The sequence below is a fragment of the Haliaeetus leucocephalus genome, unplaced genomic scaffold (genome assembly GCF_000737465.1).
Source record: "Haliaeetus leucocephalus isolate CR32 unplaced genomic scaffold, Haliaeetus_leucocephalus-4.0 Scaffold362, whole genome shotgun sequence".
Classification (NCBI taxonomy): Eukaryota; Metazoa; Chordata; class Aves; order Accipitriformes; family Accipitridae; genus Haliaeetus; species Haliaeetus leucocephalus.
The window spans coordinates 9,058,165-9,081,731 of NW_010972798.1; the positions used below are offsets into that span (position 1 = coordinate 9,058,165).

General features: G+C 46.0%; 1 protein-coding gene across 3 annotated transcripts in view; it reads left to right on the forward strand.

The window, feature by feature from the left end:
- Positions 1-23,567, forward strand: part of TP63 (tumor protein p63) — a 106,596-nt gene that overhangs the window by 77,557 nt on the left and 5,472 nt on the right. Inside the window, exons 4-10 of one of the 3 annotated variants that reach the window (XM_010573067.1) lie at positions 8,145-8,331; positions 10,071-10,186; positions 10,511-10,620; positions 10,903-11,039; positions 12,091-12,173; positions 13,138-13,274; positions 17,885-17,999. In XM_010573067.1, the coding sequence (XP_010571369.1) occupies positions 8,145-8,331; positions 10,071-10,186; positions 10,511-10,620; positions 10,903-11,039; positions 12,091-12,173; positions 13,138-13,274; positions 17,885-17,999 (885 nt within the window). Of the gene's footprint in view, positions 1-8,144; positions 8,332-10,070; positions 10,187-10,510; positions 10,621-10,902; positions 11,040-12,090; positions 12,174-13,137; positions 13,275-17,884; positions 18,000-23,567 lie in introns of those variants that run through there. The other 2 variants (XM_010573065.1, XM_010573066.1) reach the window with 2 other exon arrangements.

A 23,567-nucleotide genomic window follows, 5' to 3' on the forward strand; every position in this document is an offset into this window, starting at 1 on the left:
CTGTAATGATTAAAAATTTTGCTGTCAAATTTTATTGGCTCACTAATTAATGTTCAATAATTGAAGTGGATGTTTTTCAAATCCAATATTAACTAATGTTTCAGCCTAACTTTGCTCACTCCTCATTGTTCTGCAAAATTTTAACACTTCATAGCCTTTAGGTGAGTTTGGGTAGCATAAGAGTGGACTTCCTACAGTGTATGTTTCTTAGTGTTGTATCTTCTTTGGTAGTCAAACAGGCTGCTTATGTTGTTGTGCATTTGTAATACAGAAGTCACTGGGAGGCCTAGGTATCAGCTTGAGAGGCTGAGAGTTGAACAGGATAAAAAGAGCCTGTGTCCAGCCCTTCCCCACACACCCACAAAAAAAACCAACACCAACAGCCAAAACCAAACAAACAACCACCCCCCCCCTCCCCCCTCCAATGCTCAAAGTATAACAACACAGCATGAGATCCCATGCACGGGAGGCTTTATTTGCAAAATCATCCTAAAGAAAAGTCCTTCAAGGAAGGAGATACCACACAGTTAGTGTTTTATTGATGGTCTCCGAATTGGCTGTGTTAATGTCAGTTAATCAGCAGAGCCTATGAAAATAACATCACAGGGATATGCGGAGTCACAAGCTGGGAGTCACTCTGATCCTATGGGAATCAACGTGGCGTCCGGAGCCTGGTATGCTTGCAAAGCACGTGTGCTTTGGCCAGTTACATTGCATCAGAGGGAACTGTGCCACAGTCGGGATAATTTTCAGGTGTTTTGTGTATGTGTGTAAATTTGTGTTTGCAAGAAGGCATCTGAGAATGTACCTCTGACTTTGGATAATAACATAAAATAAATGCTCCCTGTGGAAGCTACTTCATTCAGTGAAAATTCCCATGTTATTTTGTAACATGGGATCCCACTGTCAGTGGGCACTTACTGCGACCCACAGGGGAAGATGTTGTTCAGCATTTCTCAGCTTTGCCTTTCAGCACATTTGCTCTCGTTTCATACCTTCAACTCACTTGCAAAATTTCTGGTGCAAAGTAGTCTATCGGAAATGCAAATTACTAGATATTGTTAGCATATGAAACTTATTTGGTACTGCTACAGTTTCAGTTTAGAAACTGGTAGAGAAACGATGCGATACACGAGCAGACTGAGAGCTGGGTATGCAAGGTAAGGTCATTTCACTGTAGTGGTCTTACGGTTTTGGTTTTTAAAGAAACTAGTTTCAAAACCTTTTAAAAAAAGGGTAGCAAAGGAAGAGAAGTTAACTAACAAAATCCAATAGTAAAGCCTTCCTTTACAGCCATCACTTTGTAACAAAAAAAATGTGTAAAATAATTTCCAGCTTGCCTCTGATGTTTTCCAGCAGAGTTTTTTTTCCTCTTGAAACAAGACACTTTTCAGTTAATTCTTTTTGTTGTTGTTCATTTAAAAAAAGTAATTTCAACCCAAACCTCAAGAGGTCTTCATTTGTTCATGAAATAAGTCTGTAGATATGAAACTGAAATGTAAAAGCCCTCGAATATAAAGTTTTCAAATTTACAACTGTTTCACAGTGCAAAAGCAGTGTGGAAAAATATCAGTGTTATTTCTGTTATCATTGTGGCTTTGCTCTCAATGCTAGGTAGGAGCACTCCTAAAGCAGATAATACATCCTGAACCAGGTAGTTTTGAATTAAAATCTCTGGGGAGCCTTAAGCGAGATGCTGAAGTATTGTCGCATGAATGAATGATCTCGTTTTCCTAAAGACGGGAGAATCTAGGGGATGCTCAGAATGTGATATTTTGGGGAATTTCAGGGGGTCTCCTACGGCATGACCACTTGTGCATGTCCCCGTGCACACTCTTCTCAGCCTGCTTCAGCCCTGTCCTCTGAGATGGGGTGCATGGCTGGGGATGGGTATTTGCAGGGTGGTGGTAGGGAACCGGACGGGAGTGCAGCGCAGAGGAAATCGTGGGGATTTGTACGTGGAGGGGGGAACACGGAGCTGGCTTCCTCCACCAAAGTGAGTAGGTGGTTGTGCACACAGCTCCGCATCTGCCAGAAGGGAAAAAACTGCTTTTCCTTCCCTTCGCGTGGCGCGATAGCGCGACGCAGGAACCGTGCCAGCTCAGCCGAGCGCAAGTGTCCCTTTTCAGCGGCTTGGTGGGCAGCACCGCTTCTCCCAAACCCCTGCCCATGGGCTGAGACCCACGCTTAGCCACGGCCGGCGGGGAGAGGGTGAGACGGCTCCGCCGTGGGGCTGCACCCAAGGAGGGGATCCAGCACACGAGGCACCGTTCCGCTGAAACCTTGGCCGCAGGCTACGGTTCTCCGCTCTCCTCCCTGCCACCCCTCCCCTTCCCCGTTTACCTAAGCAGGTCAACACACATATATTTTTTTATTTAATATTTTTTTTTTTCCCACTAAGGTTTCCAAAGTGCAGCACCAGCTGCCGTCGGCGTCCGGTCCGGCGTTGGGAGTGCCGCCTGCCCCGGGGCAGCCCGCAGCTGTACCGACACGCTTCTCCCCGCTTCTCCCGTTTCTCTTGCGGTTTTCGCGGCGCTGCCTGTCCCCACGCAGCTCGTGGGTCGCGTCCCCCCCTCTGCCATCCCCTCCGCGCTGCCGGCCGGGGGGACGCGGGGCCCACCTGCCTGATGTCAACATCTCGGAGGGTGAGGCTGGGGAGGAATGTGCCGCTCCCAGCCCGGCGCAGGTAATTAATCCCTGCGACTGACAGGTGGCAACAGGCGGCCTTTGGCTGCGGCTCCTGGGGAAAAGCGCTCGGAGGAAGGATTTTAATAGCTCATCAGCACCGGTCGTGCGCGCCTGGCAGGGACCGGGGAGGGGGCAGAGCAGCTCAAGGGGAAAATGAAGTTTAAGTCTCTGCAAAGGCAGATGCCCTTGGGTGAAGCGCTGCCCTTCCTCAAGAGGGAGACGTCGTTTCTCCTTCGCCCCGGAGGGGAGAAGTTTGGTTAAATGTCTGCAAAGCACTGGTGGGGATGCATCAGCATCTCCTCCCGCTCCCAGCCTCCCCAGTGTCGCGTGGTGGTTTCCCCTGCAGGTGGGGGATGCTCACAGGTGGTGCGGTGGGCTGCGGGTCTGACGGTGGTTGTCACACGTGGTGGATCTGTAGGCACGTTGGGGCTGATGATCGCTGGACCTACCGGTCGTGCCAGTGGTTTCAATGTCTGCTATGGCCACTAGCAGCAAGCGGTCTGCTTTTCTCTGGAGCCTGATGAGACAGAGGACCTCGAACTGGAGCTGCAACAAGTCAGCTAGTAAGTGGTGGGGTTAAGGTTATGCTGAGCTGAGGGTTAAGCCTGGCAGGAGACATCCATGTCCACAGCGCTCCTGGTAGAGCTTTTCTTGGGCTTCTCTGCTGAGTGTCCTCTGGGTACAAGTCAGTTCCTAAGAGTGTGTGTGTATGTGCACACGTGTGTATCTGGTATGTCCCCCGCCCCCATGCCCCCAACAGTTTTTCGTGAATGAAAAGTTAAATCACTGTTCATCAAAGGAAAAACTTTTAAGGTGCATGCGTAAATCTCAATTTTTTTTATTCTTAGTAGGTAGCTTCCTTTCTTCCCACTGCCTTTTTTTGTCCTAAACAAATAAACCTTATGCAGGTGATTTTCTATTTCTTTGTGACTCTCCTTGTTCTCATCTGTGAACACTTTGCTGTAAGTAAATGTTGCTTTCCCACTCTTCTAACCTGTTCTTTTTTTTTTCTCCTTCTTGGAGTTAGTTTGATAGGGGAGAAAGTATAACTGACTGACGGCTTTGAAAATGTCAAGCAAAATGAATCTAGTGTTTAACCGAGTTGAGCTAAAACGTGACTACTTGAAAGAAGTTTGTAAAACATTTGAAAGACTTGTTGATCTGAGCAGAAGGGGCTCAGGGAGCTGTCACGCCATAAGCCAACCTCTGGGATCACCTTCAAGTTGACATCCGTCAACATTTGTAGAGCTGACTGAACCCCGCTCCTTTTAAAGACTTAGGGACCATAATCCCTCAGCTAGATCAGATGGCAAAACAGATATTGGAGGTAGATTTCCAAAGTAGTGTTTGGAGGATTTTGCTGTATCAGAGTTTTGCAGGGCAGTCGAATGCTCAGTGAAAAGCTGTTGCAGCTTGTATTGCACTGAGCACTTACTTCTGGGAGACTTCTGTCCTTTCTAGCAAAAATTCTCCATTTTGAGAGGTGAAAAGTGTTTTGTTTTCTCCTTTAAACTCTTTGTTGACACACCTTCTGGAGAAGGGGCTTGCTGAGAAATCAGACAGGTGTTGCCTGATGGTAGCTGGCATATGTATATTTTGATACTGAATTACCAGCCAGGGTGCCAAGAGAGGGTAATACAGTATGTCTGCACAGGCAGGTGGAGAGGGCAAGCTGCAGGCACTGCAATGTTTTCTTCTTTCCTTTTAAAACATATTACTAAGCAAAAAGCTAAATTCACTGTTGTTCTTAGCAATCTCTTGAAGTCTGCTTATTTGGGCACGACATGCGGCACTTGAACCCCAAAGAAAAGTCCGAGCCAAAGCTCTTTCCTCTCCCTCTCAAATGGATAACACATCACCAGGCTCTGCTCTTTTGTTTTAAATAACTTTGTGGTCCGTATATCTGGTAGAAGCAATGTTTGCACTCCTCAGGCTGTTGGCACAACTTTTGTTCCTGCTGCTAGATAATGACTATTGTCATCTTGTGAAATGATAGCCTTGTTGATTGGGTCAAGCTCTTTTTGGTATTTTTGTTCCGAATTAATTTAGTTTTCCTACTGAAACAAGTAACAAGTGCATTGATTAATAGTCGTGCTCTGGATCTCTGGGAACTGCTTGTCTCGTGATCTTACCCTTCGTACAGTGAGCGTCTGCCAGTTCCCATAGGAAAATGGTGGGCAAGGGGGACTGTCACCTCCTGCGAGGTGGGGCGGTTTGGGGACCACCGGAGGGAGGCACCTCTGCCAAGAGGGGTGAACCTTGCTTGCAGGCACTCTCTGAATGCACAGACAGCTCCTGCCTCAGGTTTTTTTTCTGAACCTTACTTGCTTTGAAATCTATATACAATATCCTGTCTTGCTCCGTGGATATAGTGATTATCACTGATTCAGTACGAAGTCACCATGACCTAGTTGTTCGCATCTATTTATGCCAATAGATGGCTGGGCGTCAGGTTACCCACGATTGCAGCAAAGTTGGCAGGGTGGGAAACTCAAGCCCCTTACTGTCTGACAGCAGGTACCCCATGGACAGATTTACACCGGTGTTAAATGACCAGCCGCTCAGTGATTACACGCTTGCGGGCGGCTGTGCCTGGAGTAGATGTGAAATTGTGGCTGTATGCCATGTCCCTGAGCTCTGTGTAGTGCCCGTGAGGCTTGAACTCCTTTTGCAGTCGGGTGACAAAAAGGCGGCACAGCCCTCTTGCTGTCTCGTCCACCTCTGCTGGGAACTGCAGCTTGCCTCCCTGTGCCCTGACCATGCCCTGAAGCAGAGGTGGACTCCTGGTCACCCTCCTTTTCTGACATGCCAAGTTCAAGGTGTTGGCCAGAGCCTGGAGCTCTTGAGTCTGCCTTGTGTTTTGGGGACATATATGTATTTCTTTGGTGGACAGGCTTGTTCATCATAACCCATTAGCCCTTGGCCGTTTGCTTTCTGTGAATTTAAGCTGCAGATCCGATGCCTTCCTTGCTGGTTGTAGCCAAAGGGATCTGATAGTTGGGGTGCTGAAGGGTGGACGAGGAGCAGATCCCTTCCTTTGCTGGAAGAAGGGCCACACTGTTTGATCTGGGGCCTCGGTATTCATGCTGGTGTTGGGCACCTCTTCTGTCCTTCTGAAAGCAGTGATTTTTTTTTTTTCTTCCCTTCTTGTAACCCCAGCTTTCTGTCTTTGAAGATATTATACATAAAAATACAGTCAACACCAAGACTCCTGATCCGTGACTGAGGGGCATGTATCTCCTTCCATTTGTTCAATTCTCCAAATGCCTGCAGACACTGGACACGTTGGCTCCTGGTGTGTGCTGTGCCCTCCCTGCGCCGTCGCACTTCCATATTTATGCTTTCATTTCGGCCCATTGCCTTTGGGTGCCCAATTTCTTTACAGTCCAATGATGTTAAGGCATCCAAGCAATTAGTTGGCTCTTTGAGATTTTTGAGGCTCTCTGTCCTTGAAACCTTCATAATGCTATGCACAAACTGATGTGTTGAGGGAAACAACACTTTCTAAATTTTCTTCCTCTTTCAAATGTAAGTGATTCTTTTCCTACCTCTTGAGATGAAGAGACAATATAGTGATCTCACTCTTACCTTCAATAAGGAATTGCTTTTTAATTAAAAAACAATAAGGAATTTCAGGTTACAAAGACGTATGATATAAATCACCATCTAGATCTGTTTCGCAACTTTTTTTTTAATTGTTTGGCATGTTCCCCATTTCCGCGGGCTGGGTAAATCCTTTGTGGGTTTAATCTCTAGCCTGCAGGCACATAAAATACATTGCACAATTTGGCCTTTGCATTTTAAAGATTTTTTTTTTTTTTTCCTTAGCTTAAATTACCTGTAGCATCTTCTCTGCCATATGGCAGGGTTGTGTTGAGTGAGGAGGGAAGGGACCAGCTTGCCTTATTTTTAATCCCTCTCTCCTCCCTAGTGTCTCTCCCAACTTTGTTTTTCCTACGTTGGCAATGTTTACGCTTTGAAATGCAAATAATCCCTGAATTTTGTTAGCTAATCCTTATGCTGCCACATCAGCCACTACCCACCCATGCATGCACCAGCTCTTCCCATGCCATCAGAGTGGATGGCCAAGTTGTGCTCTTGACCAGTACAAACCTGTCAGTGCTCTGTTTGAACAGTTGGGACCAGGGCCGTATCGGCCGTGGCTGCTAGAATGTTTTTTGAGAAAACAACCACCTTGGGGCTTTCACTTTTCTTTCTCTCCAAGAACCGAAGAGATGGAAGTGGGGAAATGCCAGCAGTTCCTGTGGGCTACATGGTTAGAGTTACTGGGAGAGTTCCGTGCTCACAAATGTCTGAGCACTAGGAGAAAACTGACCTGCCATATTTTGGAACAGCCTTGTACAGCAGAGGAGACTGGAGAGTCTCCTTCATGGGGGACATGCAGAAAAATGGGTTCAGGTTACGCTGTACTAAACCGCATAAGAGTTTCCTTGCAACCATTCCTGCTAAGCACATGCCCTTGTTTCAGTAAGAGTTTTTGAACAGAAACCAATGACTTCAGTCCATGCCTCGATGTTTTGCTGAGTAAAGGTTTCCAGATGTGAACACACTTCAGGAAAATATTATACCAGTGTTACTGCTTTAGTGGGGAACATCCTAAAAGAGGGAATCTAATATGCTCCAAATTAGCACAGTGAATAAGAAAATATTGTTCTGCTCCAGGTGTTCATTGCATGGTCACAAAATCCCTTTTGGAGCCAGCTACTGGGCTGTGCTCTAGATCTCACCATGGACCTGGTCTTCGGGCTGTTCAACTCTTCTGACCGTTGATTATTAAAAAAAAGAAATCTTTTCTTACTTTATTTTTTAGCTCTTTCATAGACATAATGCTTTGAGTTTAGAAGTGTGGAGATTGCTACAGAGGTGGTCAGCAGAGGTATGACATGCTTTTAAAAGATGACTGGAATGTCAGATTTGGTACAACTCAAATTGGTCAGGGTCTTGCTTTCAAGTACTGTTCAATTCCAAGGTTCATGTTTTTATTTCAACCCTCTGCAAAAGTAGGAGGGCTTCTTGTAAAGTGTTTCATCCTGTTTTCTATGTGTGGTTTCCAGTGTTTCCAGGATTACGGGGTGCTGTGAGAAGAATAGTGTCCTTTTTGTTAGGTGGGTAATGTGTGTCCCTTGGAAGAAGGGGTGTGTGCCCAAGAGAAATAAAGACTGTCTTTATTCATGTAAAAGCAGTGCTCTTTATCTGAAGATTTTTTGCCTTTGGGAAAGCTAAGACGTAGCTTTATATTTTGCTATTCTAATAACAGGTAAAGGTCCAGGGTTTTTGCTGCTTGTCTGGAAGTGTGCCTGTTGTGTGAACAAGTGCAATGCACATGCAGTAGCTGGTGCATTCAGTTATGTCTGCAAACCCATTTCCATCCTTCTGGCATGCCTCCGTCTCTAGTTGAACATCCTGACTCTCTCTTGCTCTTTTCCCCCATCCAGTATTCCACCGAACTGAAAAAGCTGTACTGCCAGATCGCCAAGACATGTCCCATCCAGATCAAAGTGATGACCCCGCCACCTCAGGGAGCTGTCATCAGGGCTATGCCAGTCTACAAGAAAGCTGAACATGTCACCGAAGTGGTCAAACGCTGCCCGAACCACGAGCTGAGCCGGGAGTTCAACGAGGGTAAGGAGGGCAGCGCTTTGTTGTCAGTCCCTCTCCAAAGCTGCCTGGCTGATGAGTGGCCGGTGTGGGGATTTGACGGCAGCTTCGCAGTAAACCCGCTGGAAGCAGACCTCCCTGCAACATCTTGTGCAGCTTTTTATCTCCTGTGCTTCGCAGGAAGCTTCATACTATACTTTAGCTGTCCCTGTGCAAGCGTGTCCTTGGGAAGAAAATACCGAAATAAACTTCACGCCTGCCCAGGTTGGATGGACGTCTGTCCCCGTGGCAGGCCGTGCCCTTCTGGCAGCCTGTCCCTGCTCTGCTTTTGCTCCCGCAATGAGAAGCAGCTGTTCTTGTGCTCAGGAATGAGCTTCCACGTCGCTGGGACAGGGATCTAGTAACAGGATGCAATATCATCTCCAGTCCTTAATCCACGCCTCAAAGACGGAGGGGCTGTTTATCTCTAGCAGGATAACACTAAGTGCCAGCATCAACTGTAGGCAACCTTCCTGTACATTTAACACTATTGGTTCGGTATTAATGTTTTAATCTTTTCCTTGCTTCTTCTCATGTTAGTGAAGTAGCGGCTGTTTTAAAAATGTCCTGGGGTTTTCTGCAAACTCATGGGCTGGGCTCTGTTTTTGCCTTGGCCACTTCAGTTCACATAAGTTCAGATGAGCATCTGTTTTATTCTGCATGCATTATTTATCTCCTACTGTAAAAAAACCCGGTTGGTGTCAGTTAGCAGAATGTCTTAGAAGCCTGGATACCTTTGCTGGTTACAGTGCAGCCAGCTAGACAAGCCCCGAAATAAGCAAGGACTTGGGTGTGTAAAATCAGAGTGGAGTGAGACAGTTCTTTGAAATAGTTTTTCATATTAGCAATTGCTTTTCTGACAGAGCTGCATTTTTTGAGGGTTGATACCTGGTTCAAAAATGGAGTTTTAAGAAAGAAAAAACCTAAAACTACAAATTCTTATTCTGAAATGATTATTTCTCTAGAAATATGCTGTATTTCGAGTAAGAAATGAACAGTTCAGACACAAAACAAATTCTCAAGATGAACCCGTAAAAGGCTTCTCTCATCAGAATTTAGTTGTATGTTGTAGAAACACTGAAGAAAATTTGCAGGAAGGAAACTATTTTTATTTTTTTTTTTAATTATTGGAAAGGGGCCTAGGAGCAAAGAAGATAATGTTCCTTTCTGCTGCTGCTGCAAGCAAGCGTGATTTTTCAAGTTGACCATTAATTAAATGCATATTTCTCTTGCTGCTTGAATCTTGTTTAGCTCCTTAGGATCAAGACTGATAGGAGGGAACAGAAGAGGGCTAGCAATTGATGGGGAAAAGAGTAGGAATTGAGACTTGAAGGAATTTGCTTTGTGTATGCATTAGGGGGAGGAAAAGAAAGGCTTTTCAGCTGGTGTGAAAATCCACATGGAGTTACCTGCTGGAAGAGTTGCTGTGAGCTGCCATTCAGTTGACATTCGGGCTAGCTTAACTCTGGGATCTCGGGAAGCCCACGTTCAGGTTTACTCGCAGGTCTCCAGTGTGAGCTTGAGGAAGCCTGTGTTGCCTTTGATGTCTGGCAGCAGGAACCTTGGGAAGGGATGCTTTAAGGGCTGGGAGGCACGCGTGTGCTCTGATAGACCTCTGGGGCCAGGTGTGGGTGTTTCCCTTGGTAGAAGATCTTGCTGCCCTGCGCATGACCTTGCTTCACTGAACGGTGTCTCTGGTTTTTTTTGCCTCCTTGCCCTTGCAGGGCAGATTGCGCCTCCGAGCCACCTGATCAGGGTGGAAGGGAACAGCCATGCTCAGTACGTAGAAGACCCCATCACTGGGAGGCAGAGCGTGCTGGTCCCCTACGAGCCGCCCCAGGTACGTTGTGAGCTCAGGGTGGTGGCATCCCGGCACACAAAGGGGTGGGGGCTGTAACCCTAGTTGAAGGAGTTGGGACCTTGTGCTTTCCCCATCCTCGTCACAATGAAGCCCTTCTTCCTCTTTGTCAGAAATGAGCTTTTAAACACCCTCTTTATCCCTTGGGAGCAAGAGTTCTTCATTTCTTTTGAGGAAGCCTTGTGGTGGGGCCTATTTCATGCTAGTCTGATTGCAGCACAGTTGTGGAAGTACAAGAGGTGAGCCTGGAAAAAGCAGAGCTTTTCATCCACCTTTTCTTCTGTTCATCCTCTTCGTCTCATCCAGGTTGGTACGGAGTTCACGACAGTCTTGTACAACTTCATGTGTAACAGTAGCTGCGTGGGAGGGATGAACCGTCGCCCGATCCTCATCATTGTCACACTGGAAACCAGAGAGTAAGTAGTGCATCATGCGTGTAGCCCTTTGCTTGAGAGGTGGCTTCCTGGCTCCTCTTCTGCTCGGTGCAGCATTGCATATCCATAGGGACCGTTTGATGTAAGGGGGCCATGGGATATTTTTCAAATCTTTGCAGGTGGGAGTTGCACAACACCTGGGGCATCCTGATGGGGAAATGGGAGGCTTGGGTCTGTCTGTGCATAGTCTGGTGTGAAGTTGAGGGACGCTGCTGGCCCGCATCTGAGCTGCCAGCTGACGTTTCCTCTCACCCCTCTTCCCAGCGGGCAAGTCTTGGGCCGCCGATGTTTCGAAGCCCGCATTTGCGCTTGCCCAGGCAGAGATCGCAAAGCAGACGAGGACAGCATCCGCAAGCAGCAAGTCTCCGACAGCACAAAGAATGGTGATGGTACGAAGCGCCGTAAGTAGCTGGCAGAGCTGGGCAGATTGCAGATCGTGCTGTCACCGGTTGCAGGTGTGACCCTGGCGCTTGTCCTGCGGGGACGGAGCAGTGCCGTGCATGGGCTTGGAGGCAGGAGCGCATTAGGTGTCGGTTCTCCCAGGGTGAATCAGCCTGAAAAACGAGCTGGTGTTCACAAAACAGCATTTGACAATCTGCTTTTGCGGGCTCCCTTGCAGTGCTGTCTGTGTTAGGTTAGCCCTGCTAGCGGTGGCTGGAGGGGGTGTTTATTTGCCGCCCTCAAGGTACATGGCTGGGACTCTGTAACCACTTTTTGAACCTTTACTGCTTGTTTGGGACTGTGCTGTCATTCTCTGCTCCTTCTAGCTGTGTCTTGTGCTGTGGCATGCGTCTTCCAGCCACAGGGATCTAGATTAAGACTGCATGTAAACCCTGCTGTGCACAGAGGTGCTCTGGCAAGCGGCCTCTCTGTGCTCTAAAGAGTGCAACGTACTCATCAGACATGCAAGATGTGGGAACCCACCTTTAGTTTCCTGCATACGCTCGATGATGGCACTAGGCTTAACAGCAAGGCAGCAGGTTTTAACAGGAGGCAGATTGGAGGGGGGCTGTGTTTTCACGGTGAATTCTGCATGCTCCTTGCCTGTTGTCTCGCCTTCGTGGATCACTGATCCACTAACAGCTCAAGAGTGCTGTAATACCAAAGCTCGCAGTCTTTCCTGCAAAGAGCCAGTGCTTGTTCTAGGTATGGCTTGCTGGGGTTTTGCCATATATCCAGCGCTCCTTGGCTGATGTGTTTCCCCAAGCAGTATGGCCACCCAACGTCTGCAAAGTTGTGTCTGCCTTATGGAGCCAGGAGCTGCAAGCACAGTTCTGGGGTGGCTCAGGCAGAGACCCTTTCAGAGCACTGCAGATCTGAAGATCTGAGCTGGCCATGCATTTCATGTGTCTCTTGTATCTCTCTTTTTTTCTTTTTTTTTTTTCCCCCCCCCCCCCCTTTTTTTTTTTTTTTTTTTTTTTTAATGGGATGCTTTTGGGGTTTCACTTCTAGCTTTTCGACAAGGAACTCATGGCATACAGATGACATCTATCAAAAAAAGACGTTCCCCAGATGATGAGCTCTTATACTTGCCGGTGAGTTCTCTCTGTCTTTGCGTTTACCCTGTGTTTAGTATCTTTCTCAGTGACTTGAGGCAAGTCAGCTGCTCCCCTAGATGTCAGAGGGAACTGAGGATGGGGATGGGATGTGGAAATTTTTAGGGTTTTTTTTAATCCCCAGAGCTACCTATTTTAAATACATATTCAAAAAAAAAAAAAAAAGAAAAATCCCATTAGCTGCTGACTGAGAGTGGCTTGTGCAAGGCATATGAGAATATCCCAAGATATCTGTCTGTCCTGGTGGAAACATTGTCTTAGAGACCTAACAGGGTTTTCTCCTCTGTCATTTCTGGGTCTGTGGCACTTGAGCTTTCTCTAGAGGTAATGGGTGTTATCTTACAAAGGTGGATGCTTCTGTGGCTTTTATATGTGTTATCATTGTAATGTAGTGATAGAAGTGAAATACACACTGTATTAAATGTAGGATCAGAAAGGGCAAGAAGTATCTGTAATTGGCCATTCAGCTGCTTCCCTGTGAGACACATTTAGTTGGATAAATCACAAACCATGGTGTGCTTAGAGGAGAAGGGAGATCCAAACCCAACACCCAAATTCAAGTACAATTCTTCCTCAGGGCATGTAAGATTCAGCACCAGATCAGCTTACATCCGAGGCAGGTAAAGACATTTTCTGTCTAACAGATTGGATCAGAATATTGCTTTTGGTTGGCACAGATATACATTGAGCCAGATGACAACCCCAAGATTTTCATTAGCCTGTAGTGTCAGATTATCGCTCTTCAACATTATCTGCTGTACCTTTAGCACAAGGCTTAGCGGTTTTATTGCGTATGCATAGTATATAAACAGAGTATTTGCATCCTGCTGTGGTTGTTTACTTGACTTTATCTAAAACTTGCTAAGGTGGCTGTCACTAAGGACTATACATGCAGTCCTTTTAAGGCTTTTCTTTTCCCCCCTTTCCTTTTCCCATGATCCAGGTGAGGGGACGGGAGACATATGAAATGCTACTAAAGATCAAAGAGTCCCTGGAACTAATGCAGTACCTTCCCCAGCACACAATTGAGACCTACCGGCAGCAGCAGCAGCAGCAGCACCAGCACTTGCTCCAGAAGCAGTGAGTATGAGTGTGCTTGCAGTGACCTGTGCAGTGAGGGTGCTGGGGAAGGGGGAGAGAGGAGAGAGACACAGAAGGCTTCTGCGCAGTTGTTTGTAGGGACGTGGTGCTCAACCAAGAGCCAAGCACTTGTAGAGTACTGCATTGGCAAAATCCTTTCCAACAGCATAGATGCTTGTTAAGCCTGTGGTCAGAACTGGTAGAAATCGACACCAGGAGTTCGGCCAAAGCCAAGTTTCTGTACAGAACTTGAGAGACTCCAAGTTTGAGATCCAGATTTCACGACCTGTGTGATGGGACAAAGCAGTCTTCCTTCCCCAAGTGCATGTCCTGACTGCTTGCAAGGTCGCTCTCTAGTCTCTGATCCCACACAATTCAGCTTTTGGCCTTGGAGGGTGAATGAGGACATGGTCAGTGCCTCGTTTCTGACTTCTAGCCAGAGCCCAAGGCGCAGTGCAGCAAGGCAGTGCCATTGAACAGCCTGCAGACAAAAACCTGCTGCATGTGTGTGCCCGAGCTGGGGAGCACAGGGTGGGGGTGCTCTTCTCTCGTCTGTTCTATGGGAATGGCAACAAATGCAGAGCCATCTCCATGCCTTCTCCAAGGCATCCATCTGAGCACCTTGCCAAGAGCACGTGAGGCTGGGACTGCGAGCACTGGCTTAGCTGAGTGCTTGGACCCCACTGCTACACATCTCTGGTGCTGTTGGAGGGCTGGTGTCTCGGTGGGATGTAAACACTGTAGGTTCCTCAGCTATAAAACAGGAAGCTGGAAGTTAGGAGCGAGGGTGAAACACCTAAGAATTCCTTTGTGACCAGTGGGCACTTCAAAGAAAGACTCTACGCGTGCCCTTTTAAAGTGTTTTTAAAAACTGTACTTTGTCACTGACCCTCCACATTGCGCATGAGAAACTTTCCATCCAGGCAGACGTAGTCCCTATCTGAACTTAGCTGGCAGGGCTGCACCAGAGTTACTTTGGGTGGTGTAAGTGCCAGGAGGATGGGGTGAAGAAGGGCCAAATAAGTGTCTGGTTTCCATTTTCCCTTCTGTTCCCCAAGCTTTGCAATTACAGAGACTGGGTCAGTGAATGACTTTCCAGACAGACAGTAAGCAGTATCATTCATGGACATTGCTTCACCTGCTGTATTGGGTGACAGAAAATAGCCACCCAGGCTGTAGGTAGCCGCCAGCGGTAGTGCTTAGGATCTCGTGCGTTCCTGCTGGTAAGCTCACGCGTCAAGAGGCTGTGGGTATAACTCATTCCTCTGCGGAGGTTAGCACGAGGCCAAGGCACCACATAAGTCCCACTTGAGCCTGTAGGGATTTATTTCGGTGCCTTGGCCTTGTCTCAGGACTTCTGCAATACCACGGCTTTCTGCCAGATCTCTGCATGTGTTCACATTTCGACCTGTGTGTTTTTAGTGTCAGCTGGAGTCTTGTGGAGGTGTGAAAAAAGCCTTGTGCCAGAATGGCTGGAGCATCCAGGGGCTCTGAACTCTTTTTTTGGGGCACTTAAAATTCTCATTATTGTTATTTATTTTTATCAGTCATCTGCACTGTTTGTATATCCTATAGCTTGTATTTACTAGCTCCTAGGCATTGCGGCCTTTGTGCAGTCAGCTGCGTGTCTTCAAAGCTCCACCTGAACTACAGCCATTTCAGTTGAGAAATGGTTTTGTAAGCAGAAATGGACGGCAGCAGATGACAGCTTTCACTTGGTGCTGACAGTTGCTTTGCCATAATTACTGTTTTCATTCTTCTTATATCAATAGGATGGGTTCCTGGCAACTGAGGTTGGTATTTGTGTTACCTTTAAGACCAGCATGTATATGTCCAGCCATTTAATTTTATGAAACTTCTTTCGGCATGTCTCCTGGCACTTGTCCAGTTATATACTCATTTTTCTCAGCTGCTGAGTGTGCTCAGATACTGGGGAGAAAGATTAAGAGCTTTTAAGGATGCCAGGAGTGGGAAGAAAAATAACTTTCAGTGTTTGTCCAGAGCTGCTGCAGTTGTTTCTGCTGACAGCCTGACATCAAGCAGGGTCCTCTGTGCTGAAATGCATGTCCAGGCAGTTCTTAGGTGCAGTTGGGTTCTGGTGATTTTTCCTCAATAATCCAGGGTATGACTTAATTTCTGAAGGAACACGTTCAGGGCAAAGGGGCATTTAGGTTGAAAAGACTCATAGACGCAACTGCACCCCAAAAAAGAATTGTAAACGGGCTTCAGGTCTCGATGTAAGAATGGGGAGAGAAGACATGTTGTTAGGAACTGGTTTGGGTAAGAACAACATTGCATGCAAGCAGGTTGCTGGGAGATGTCCTGCTACTGCTTCCTTGTCAGGCTGGCCAAACTCAGCAGCACGGTGACTCCTTTGCAAGTCTGTTCTGGCTTTAGAAGAAAATGCCTTTCACTTTCTAGGTAGGGATGTACTTTCAAAACTCGGTCTCAGTTTGCTTTCGTTCAAAATGTACGTTAGAACTGGGAGCTAGGAAAGTGCATACGCAGTGACCAAGTTTGAATGTGTAGGAGGCTGTAGGTCCTAGCAAGGCTCTGTGGGGCTGGGATGTTTGTGAGCTGCTCTTTGCTCTTTCTTCTGAAAATGGAGCTGCATCCGCATGTGTTCTTCAGTCAAGCCTTGATGGAGGAATTGCTTGATTTTTCAGTTCACTTTTCTGAGCAATGGTTAATGTAGAAAAGCTATCTAGGTGTGTGGAAGAAGTTTCCCTTTCATTCCTACAGCATGGAAAGCTTCACCTTTTTTGAAGAGTGGGAAAAGCAAGGATGAGATTATCGTGGTGAAAGGTAGTTTTAAAAATATAAATCTGTCATATTGGAAAACAACTACGTAATTGTTCTCATGCACATACAGACCAGCATTGCATTTGGCAGGCCAGCAGATGCAACTGTCTTACTGTTCTGGAATAAAAAGGACAAATCTGGTGACAATCAGAAAGCTTTGTGTCCCACAAGATGACCAAAATACTGCAATGCTCCACGTTGTGCCAGACTACAATCTTTCTCTGTCTCATCTCCTCTCTCTGTTTGCTCCTTTGTGCATGGTTTTCTCTTATTTACTGTTATGCCAAATACCTTCATGATCACAGGTGCGAAGGGTTTTTTTGCTGCAGTTTCTATTCTTCCTTTTTCACTGCCAAATCCTGGGGCCCATATTTGAACAGCAGCACACACATTTATTTAGAAGACCTCCTTTTCATGGTCTGCCACCATTTGTTCAAAACATGGATTTGCCAGAAGATCCCTGCTGCCAGGGATACCAGAGGTGGCCTGTGCTTTGTTGGGGAGGGAAGGTTTCTTCGATACTCTGCTGTGAAATACATCTACCATCAAAATTCCCAGGGAGTATCTCCATAGGGTTTCACTGGAAAACACTTTTTCAGATTCAGCAAAATTGCCTGTGGTAGGTTTCACCCTGCTGATCACTGTTTTCAGAACAGTCTTTATTTCAATTGGCTGTAGCATAGAATCATAGAATATCTCAAGCTGGAAGAGACCCATAAGGATCATCAAGTCCAGCTCCTGTGATTGAAGGGTTTTCGCAAAGTCTTCCAATGGCTACCAAGAAGAGGGCTCTTATGTCCAAGTGGGATCTTATATCCCAGCAAGTGTTTCTCTCGTATCAGCAGCTACCAGCCCACCAGCCCACTGGCTGCCTTTCAGTTGAGTGAATAGCACAGTTCATCACCCAAACGAGAAGGAATTAACCTCCGAAGTGAGGTATGACAGAACCGAGCTACCCAGGGGCCGGAGTGCTCCAGCTGAGATGGGAGCTGCAACGATCCTGGCACTTGCTGTCGCAGGGAGGGGGCTGGTGGGAAAGGTATTCTTCATACCTCCACCTAGTTATTCTCATTTTTGCTGTGGAAGGTAATACTGGATTTTTGCATGGTTTGGTTTGGTTTTGTAGTGCTGTGCTTGCATGTGTTGTGAACTCTAGGCACTCAGCTAGTGTTCCCACTAGAGAATTGCCAAGATGAAAGTAAGCAAGAAAAAGTGTGTGATTAGGTATATGAAGACATGCAGTGTTTGCTTTGCTGGCTCCGAGGGAGCAGTGTCTTCTGCATTGGCTGGCAGCCCCAGGGACTCCTTGGCTTTAGTGCAGAGGGTCCCCCAGCTTTGAAAAGGGGAGTAGTTGAGATGTAATCAATATGGTCCTTTTACAGTAGGCACCATCCTCTCTCCCTAGCACCAGCTTCTGGTTCTTAAGTAATTGAAGTTTGAAGTGGGCTCAATGGAAGCTGCTTCTCTCCTTTCCCCTTTGGCTGAGTGCTTTTTTTCTCTTGTATTTGTCACTAGGAACAGTATCGGGGCACCATTTGTACCCATAAGACTGGGATGCAGAAATCGGATTACCCTATCAACTAGTTGTTTTCTCTTCCTTGCCAAGCACTCCCTCGTACCTGGGGCTTTCCAGCTTTCTAAATCTCCCTGTCACATACCCTTACTGTAGGTGCTAAGACATCTGCTTTTCCCCTCCTTCAAAGCCCATACTGTGATCATGAAGGTGGAAAGTGACTGTTTCTCTCTTGGTGGCTGGTGAAGGATCCTGTACATTCATCTTTTTCTTTTCTCTGGTTCCTTCTCTACAGTCTCCTTTCGGCCTGCTTCAGGAGTGAACTCATGGACTCAAGGAGAGACCCTCCCAAACAGACCGATGCCATCCTAAAACATTCCAGCCCCCCAAACCCATCAGTATATCCATAAACCAAGCTGCTGGGGTCGTTTTGCCCAGCTGGCAGGACTAGGAACAGTGGCAAATACTCAGCCTGATAGCAACAGAGTAAATAGCGAGAGTAATCTTCTGAAGGGACTCAAACTTTGCAAAAACAACAGACACTTCTACAGACCTCTTAGCTGTAGCCCATAGCATTGGGAGGTCAGGAACCACAATGTCGTCTGTCTTGGTGTAACGTTTTCTTCCTGTTTTTGTAACGTGTTGATACTCTTTCCTCTTACTTCTGTATTTGTGAAACTCAGCGGGGTTTCTCTGAGCGGGTCTCAATTTTAAAAATGCCTCTTGTCTTGTTTAAATTAAAAAAATGTGTTCATGGGCTGGGGGGGGTGGAAGGGGGTGTGTGTTTAAACAGTCTGTGATAGTCAGTTTGGCCTGTTTTAATGCTGGTCATGCAGTAATAGTGCAAGTAGCTGAAGTATTTGTACTGCTGGACAGAGGGAGGTAATAATTACATGAATTGACACTAGTAAGAATTTTTTTTCTTTCCTGTAGAAATGTCTGCTAATTTGGTATCACAAATTGTTTCCCCTTATTTCTACTCTTAAAGGCTTTCATCTAAAATACATCAAAATTGTAGGGAAGACTGGGTGGCTTTGACTTTGCACCAGCACTGCTGGCATTAATCCAGCTTTACTGAACTTAGGAAGGTCCCTTCTGACTCTGTGGGCTCGGTCCAAGTTAGTGGGCTGAGCTGCGCAAGTTGAATGTGAGGTTGAGTCTTTCTGTGTAATGACATCCATGTGTGCCCAGTGTCCCTGTCCCTTTGCAGCTGAGGGTGTAAAGGGCAGAGTGTCCAAAACTGCTCATTGCCCTACCCGTGAAATGGGGTTGGAGCTTGCCCCTTTCCTTGCAGATGTTCAGCAGTTATTAGGTGTTGCCTTAGAGTTTTCATCAGCCCTGCTAATTTTACCCCATCACTACAAATCTGATAGTTCAAAGGAAAATGGTGCCAGCATATGTTGCAGTTGACTCAGCCAAGTGGCCTCAGGCCATGCCCACCTTGTGCATTAATCCTGCAACCAGTGGCTTTTGCTTATTGTGTCCGTGAAGCGCATCCTGGCTTAGCAATTCTCGCATAGAAGGCTGTTTCTCAGCAAGGACTTGCAAATCCTCCTCACGCTGCTTGTCTCAAACTCCACCTCTGAAAGCCATTCGTACGGGGCTTGACAGGGAGGATTTGAGTCATTTGGAAATTCCATCTTCAAGTGTCAAGCCCAGACCAGCACAAAGGAGGAGCGATCAACAGGCAAGTAACATGCTGTAGAATTAACCTGGCATTGCTGAGCATGGCACTAGGTGTGGATACTGGCGATGAGAGAGGAGCCTAGTTGAGGGTGGCCACGATGCCTGCTGTGGCTCTCCCCACCGAGAGGTGCTCAAACATCCTTACATAGCGAACAGCCCCTAATGCTGGTAGAGAAGTGTCCTTCAACCCATGCTCTCAGGCGGTGGCATCTCTCCTGAGGAACCCTCTGATGTTGACAGCTGCAGGAAACAGAAATGTGAAGAAGTTACTGAAGGTACACCCGGAATGGTGCTCCCTGCAGGCTGGTGTCTGCCCAGATCAGCGGTGGCTGGGGAGCAGAACTCGGTTGCAAATGCCAGTGATCAGCAGCCCCTGAGAAACACAGGGCGCTGGATCAGTACTGATGGGGACCTCTGTGCCTGCAGTGCCGTCCATGCTGAATTTATTTGGGGCAGGTGTGTACGCAGCTCTGACACACTTGCGGTTAGGCACAGCCTGAAGAGAAGGTGCCTCCCAAATGCAGAGCGGGCCTCCTGGCCACCCACCAAGGAAAAAAGCCTGATGCAGTGGGAGCAGACTCTTATCTCTGAACATCACATCATGCGCTTCCAGGCAGCAGAGCTGTGATCTGAGCAGGTGATGACTCATATTAAACATCTCCTTTGAGAGCCATATCCCATCTCTGGATATCTCCTTCATTGTCTTAGCAAGACTTGTTGTACCGTAGCAGTGTGGGGGAGGGCTGATGGAGAAGAGCCCCCAAAATTGTGATTAAGTATAAAGAATAACTAATTAAACACTAGCAGTGATTATTTCATACAGTTGCAGCTCTACCATCATTCCTTGTGTAAATTTAACCAAATCAAGTGCCTCTTTGCCTGAAAACTCCAGGAAGTACTTCGAGATCACAAAGCAGATAACTATTGCTCTGTGCCTTTTTATTTGGGAGAAGACAGACAATGCTATTCCTTTCCCTGGGAGAGGTGGGAATCTGAACTGCAAACGCAGCCCAGACACAGGATTATGCTTGGCACTGTCAGTCTGTCCTTCCAATGAAGGTTTGTTCCTGGATCTTGGTCTTGTCTGCTTGTGGATGGCAATTTGGAAATACTGCAACAGGGACGCACTAATCTGTATCTAGAGCTCTGCTCCAGGTCCTGTCCACCAGCAAGTTAGAGGAGGTGGCCCACCAGAAGATACAAGGCATCCAGAGCCCGTACTGGGAGTTTTCAGCTCACGCTCCAGTTCATCATCATCTGGTCTGACATCTAGGAAATCTCTTGCATCATGACAGGCAATACAGCACCTGGGACTTCCACCAAACAAGAATGTAAATAATTTGTATCCCACTATCCTCTGGAAAGGCTTTGCGACTTGTCCTCCTTACCTATAAGAGGATGACGATTGTGAAACCGGTCTTAATGGTGACTTGATTTGCTCTCCAGCTACAAGGTAGTTATCTTAGAAGGTGTATTTTTTTAATTTTTTTTTTTTTTTAATCAAATAACCTGGAGCTGGAAGCAATTGGAGTTGCTACAGAGTCCATCCTCTACAGATAAAAGAAGAAAACTTTTTCCCAACTGTCTTTTGATGGCTTCTTTGTCAGCTCTGGGGCTTCAGAAAAGTAAGCCTTTTCCTTTCAAGGAATAACCAAGTGGACTAATTGGGCCTTATCAGTCAGTCAGGTCATATCAGTCTATGTCAACTTGTTGATGTATATCCACTCCCTTTATTATAGCTCCATTCCCTGGAGAGCAGATTGCATCCACTGCCTGCCTTGGGAAATTCCCATACCTGAAATCTAAGGGGAGTCATTATCGCCACCCTTGTCCCTGTGCTGTAGTCGCTGTCTTCCTAGTGACAATCAGGGCTCCTCCTTTCCATGCTCCCAGTTATTTACCAAGCCTACAAACCACTTGCGTTCTTGAAAACATGCACTATTGCTTGCTCTAGAATAGCAGCTGTTTGAGATGTGGAGAGCAAGGGCATCTCTCTGGTTTTTAGTGTCCTGCTTCATGTGCCTTAAAAGTGGATGAGTGCAACTGAGCATCATCTCTGTCACTTGTATGCCAATACCAGACTACATCAGTGACATCCCAGTGTTATGCAGCCCAGTGGGCAATCTTACTTGAAAAAAACGTTGCCGATGGGCACATTGACCATGTGTGAACTTGGGATGTAATCCTTGCTGCACTTGCTGTGGCTGTCGTAAGGAAAGGTAGGCCCAGAACTGGACAGCTTTGATTCCACTTGGGTCTTTCTGCATTGTGACTAGCTCTAGGTCTTCAGGGATAGCAAACTGTAGGCATAGGGGCTTGGGTGAAATCTTAAACTCTCTGAGCCTGAGCTGCCCTTTTCTTGCACTTAATGAACCTTTGATGTCATTTGCATTAAGGCTGCTTACATGATGGTGTGCCCATCTAATGTGAATGACAACTGTGGGACTTGTCTACTGAATCAGGTAATTGGTCTCTCCAAGCAGTTTCCCACCTCTGGTGAAGGGCTGATATCCAGTGAGCTGGGAAAGTGCAGAATTATACAACGTAACCTGTGAACTGAACTGTGCTTCATATGTGGGAGAAGGAAGTTCCTTCCTGACCTCTTGAGATGATCTGTATATGCCTTGAAGCATGAGAGGCGATTGCCCTCATATGAGCTTGCATAACTACAAATGTTATTGGCTAAATAATTACATAGTCTCTTGAGAGAAAAATCAGTTGCAGAACGTGACTCAGTGCCTTTCGTATCAGACTGTTCCAAGAAGTATAATAGTCTCTTAATTGAAGTCCTTATACCTTGATATTAAAATGCATTTCATTGGCATTGATATCAAAGAAATGTTAATGCTTCTACTTCTAATCTTTCTTGAGACATAGTAAGTGTAATTTTAATGAAAATCACTGTGCATGACATTCTTATAATACCTGTTTTAAAAAAAAAACTGAGAAAAAAGCAATATATTTTAAATGAATCCTCAAACACCATGTAGTCCGTGTGTTTAATGCCAAAAGCATTTTCTTGTGTTTCTGAGGCTGTTGCTATATTCATGTGTGACATTAATTTTCAATAAAATTTTGCATCTTGGTTTATCTTGCTACTTTTCTTTGGCTAGATGGCTTCCTCTAGACCTTTTACACATCTGCTCATATGATGGAATAGTTCAGTTGAAACACGTATGGGTACAAAGAAAAATGCTGCTGTTTCCTGGTTATTCACTTGAGCTTGATTGTCTTAATCTTGATTCTTATGAGTATGAATGAGATAGGAATGGAGTCCTTAAGCTATAAGGTAAAGTATGCATTTGTTTTCTCTATTATAGTGTGCTTTGGGTTGCATTGTGTTTGCTTTTTTTTTTTTTTTTTTTCTTTTATCCCCGAAGTATTTTGTAGTCTCCTAACTAGCTTTTCTGAGATCACTGTTGGTGGTGGAGATGGCAAAGTTAGGCCCACTATTGACCTCCTTGAATAATCTTGTTTCATAGCAACAGGTATCCTTTAAAAAAAAAAAAAAAAAAAAGAGTTTCTAGTCATGAGCTCTCTGAATAAAATCTGTCCCGACCTTAAACAACGCAACTAAATCTTTTTTGGGAAGTCTTTGTTAATTGATTTGGAATTTCACTGTGTATGTGGTGACCTCTTCATTTGCATATCATGCCGATTTTGCTCTAAGAGACTACTCAGGTGTGTATTAATTTCAGCTGAAGCATAGTTAGGATAGGTGCCTGAACCTGTAAAGTAGAAAAATTTCATTTTGGTCCTAAATCCAGAAGCCTCTTAGGTTAAGGGTGGTGTCAACCTGACTTGAATTTCATGGCTGGCCTCAACTTTTATAATTGGTGAATTGAAACCTCAGATCTGAATCATTCCCTTCACGCTGAAAATTTGGGTCTGAACTTCATGGCTTGGTTTCACTTCCCCTTGGGAGTTGCTGCCATCGTTAATATTAATTTGTGAAGCTTCTTGTGCTTTCCACTTCCTTGAGTCTATGAAGTTTGCTGGATCTTGTCCTGCATCTTCACTGCCAAAGGACAGTTCACACCCTTCTGTACCTCCTGTAATTGTGTAATTAGGTAACAGTTCTTCAGGGCTTTAGATACTCTAGCCTGTTAGCATAGATGCTTTCTCCACCCAACACTGCAAGTCTTAAAAGTGCAGGAAGCTGGAGACAATGTAATTGTATGAAACTTGACCTTGAGTGCTGAAGGTTTTAATAAATTATCTAGGAATAAGCCCTTTCTTTCCTTTACACTTCACTTATTTGAAGTAATAACTATTGTCTTTGCATAGAAGGA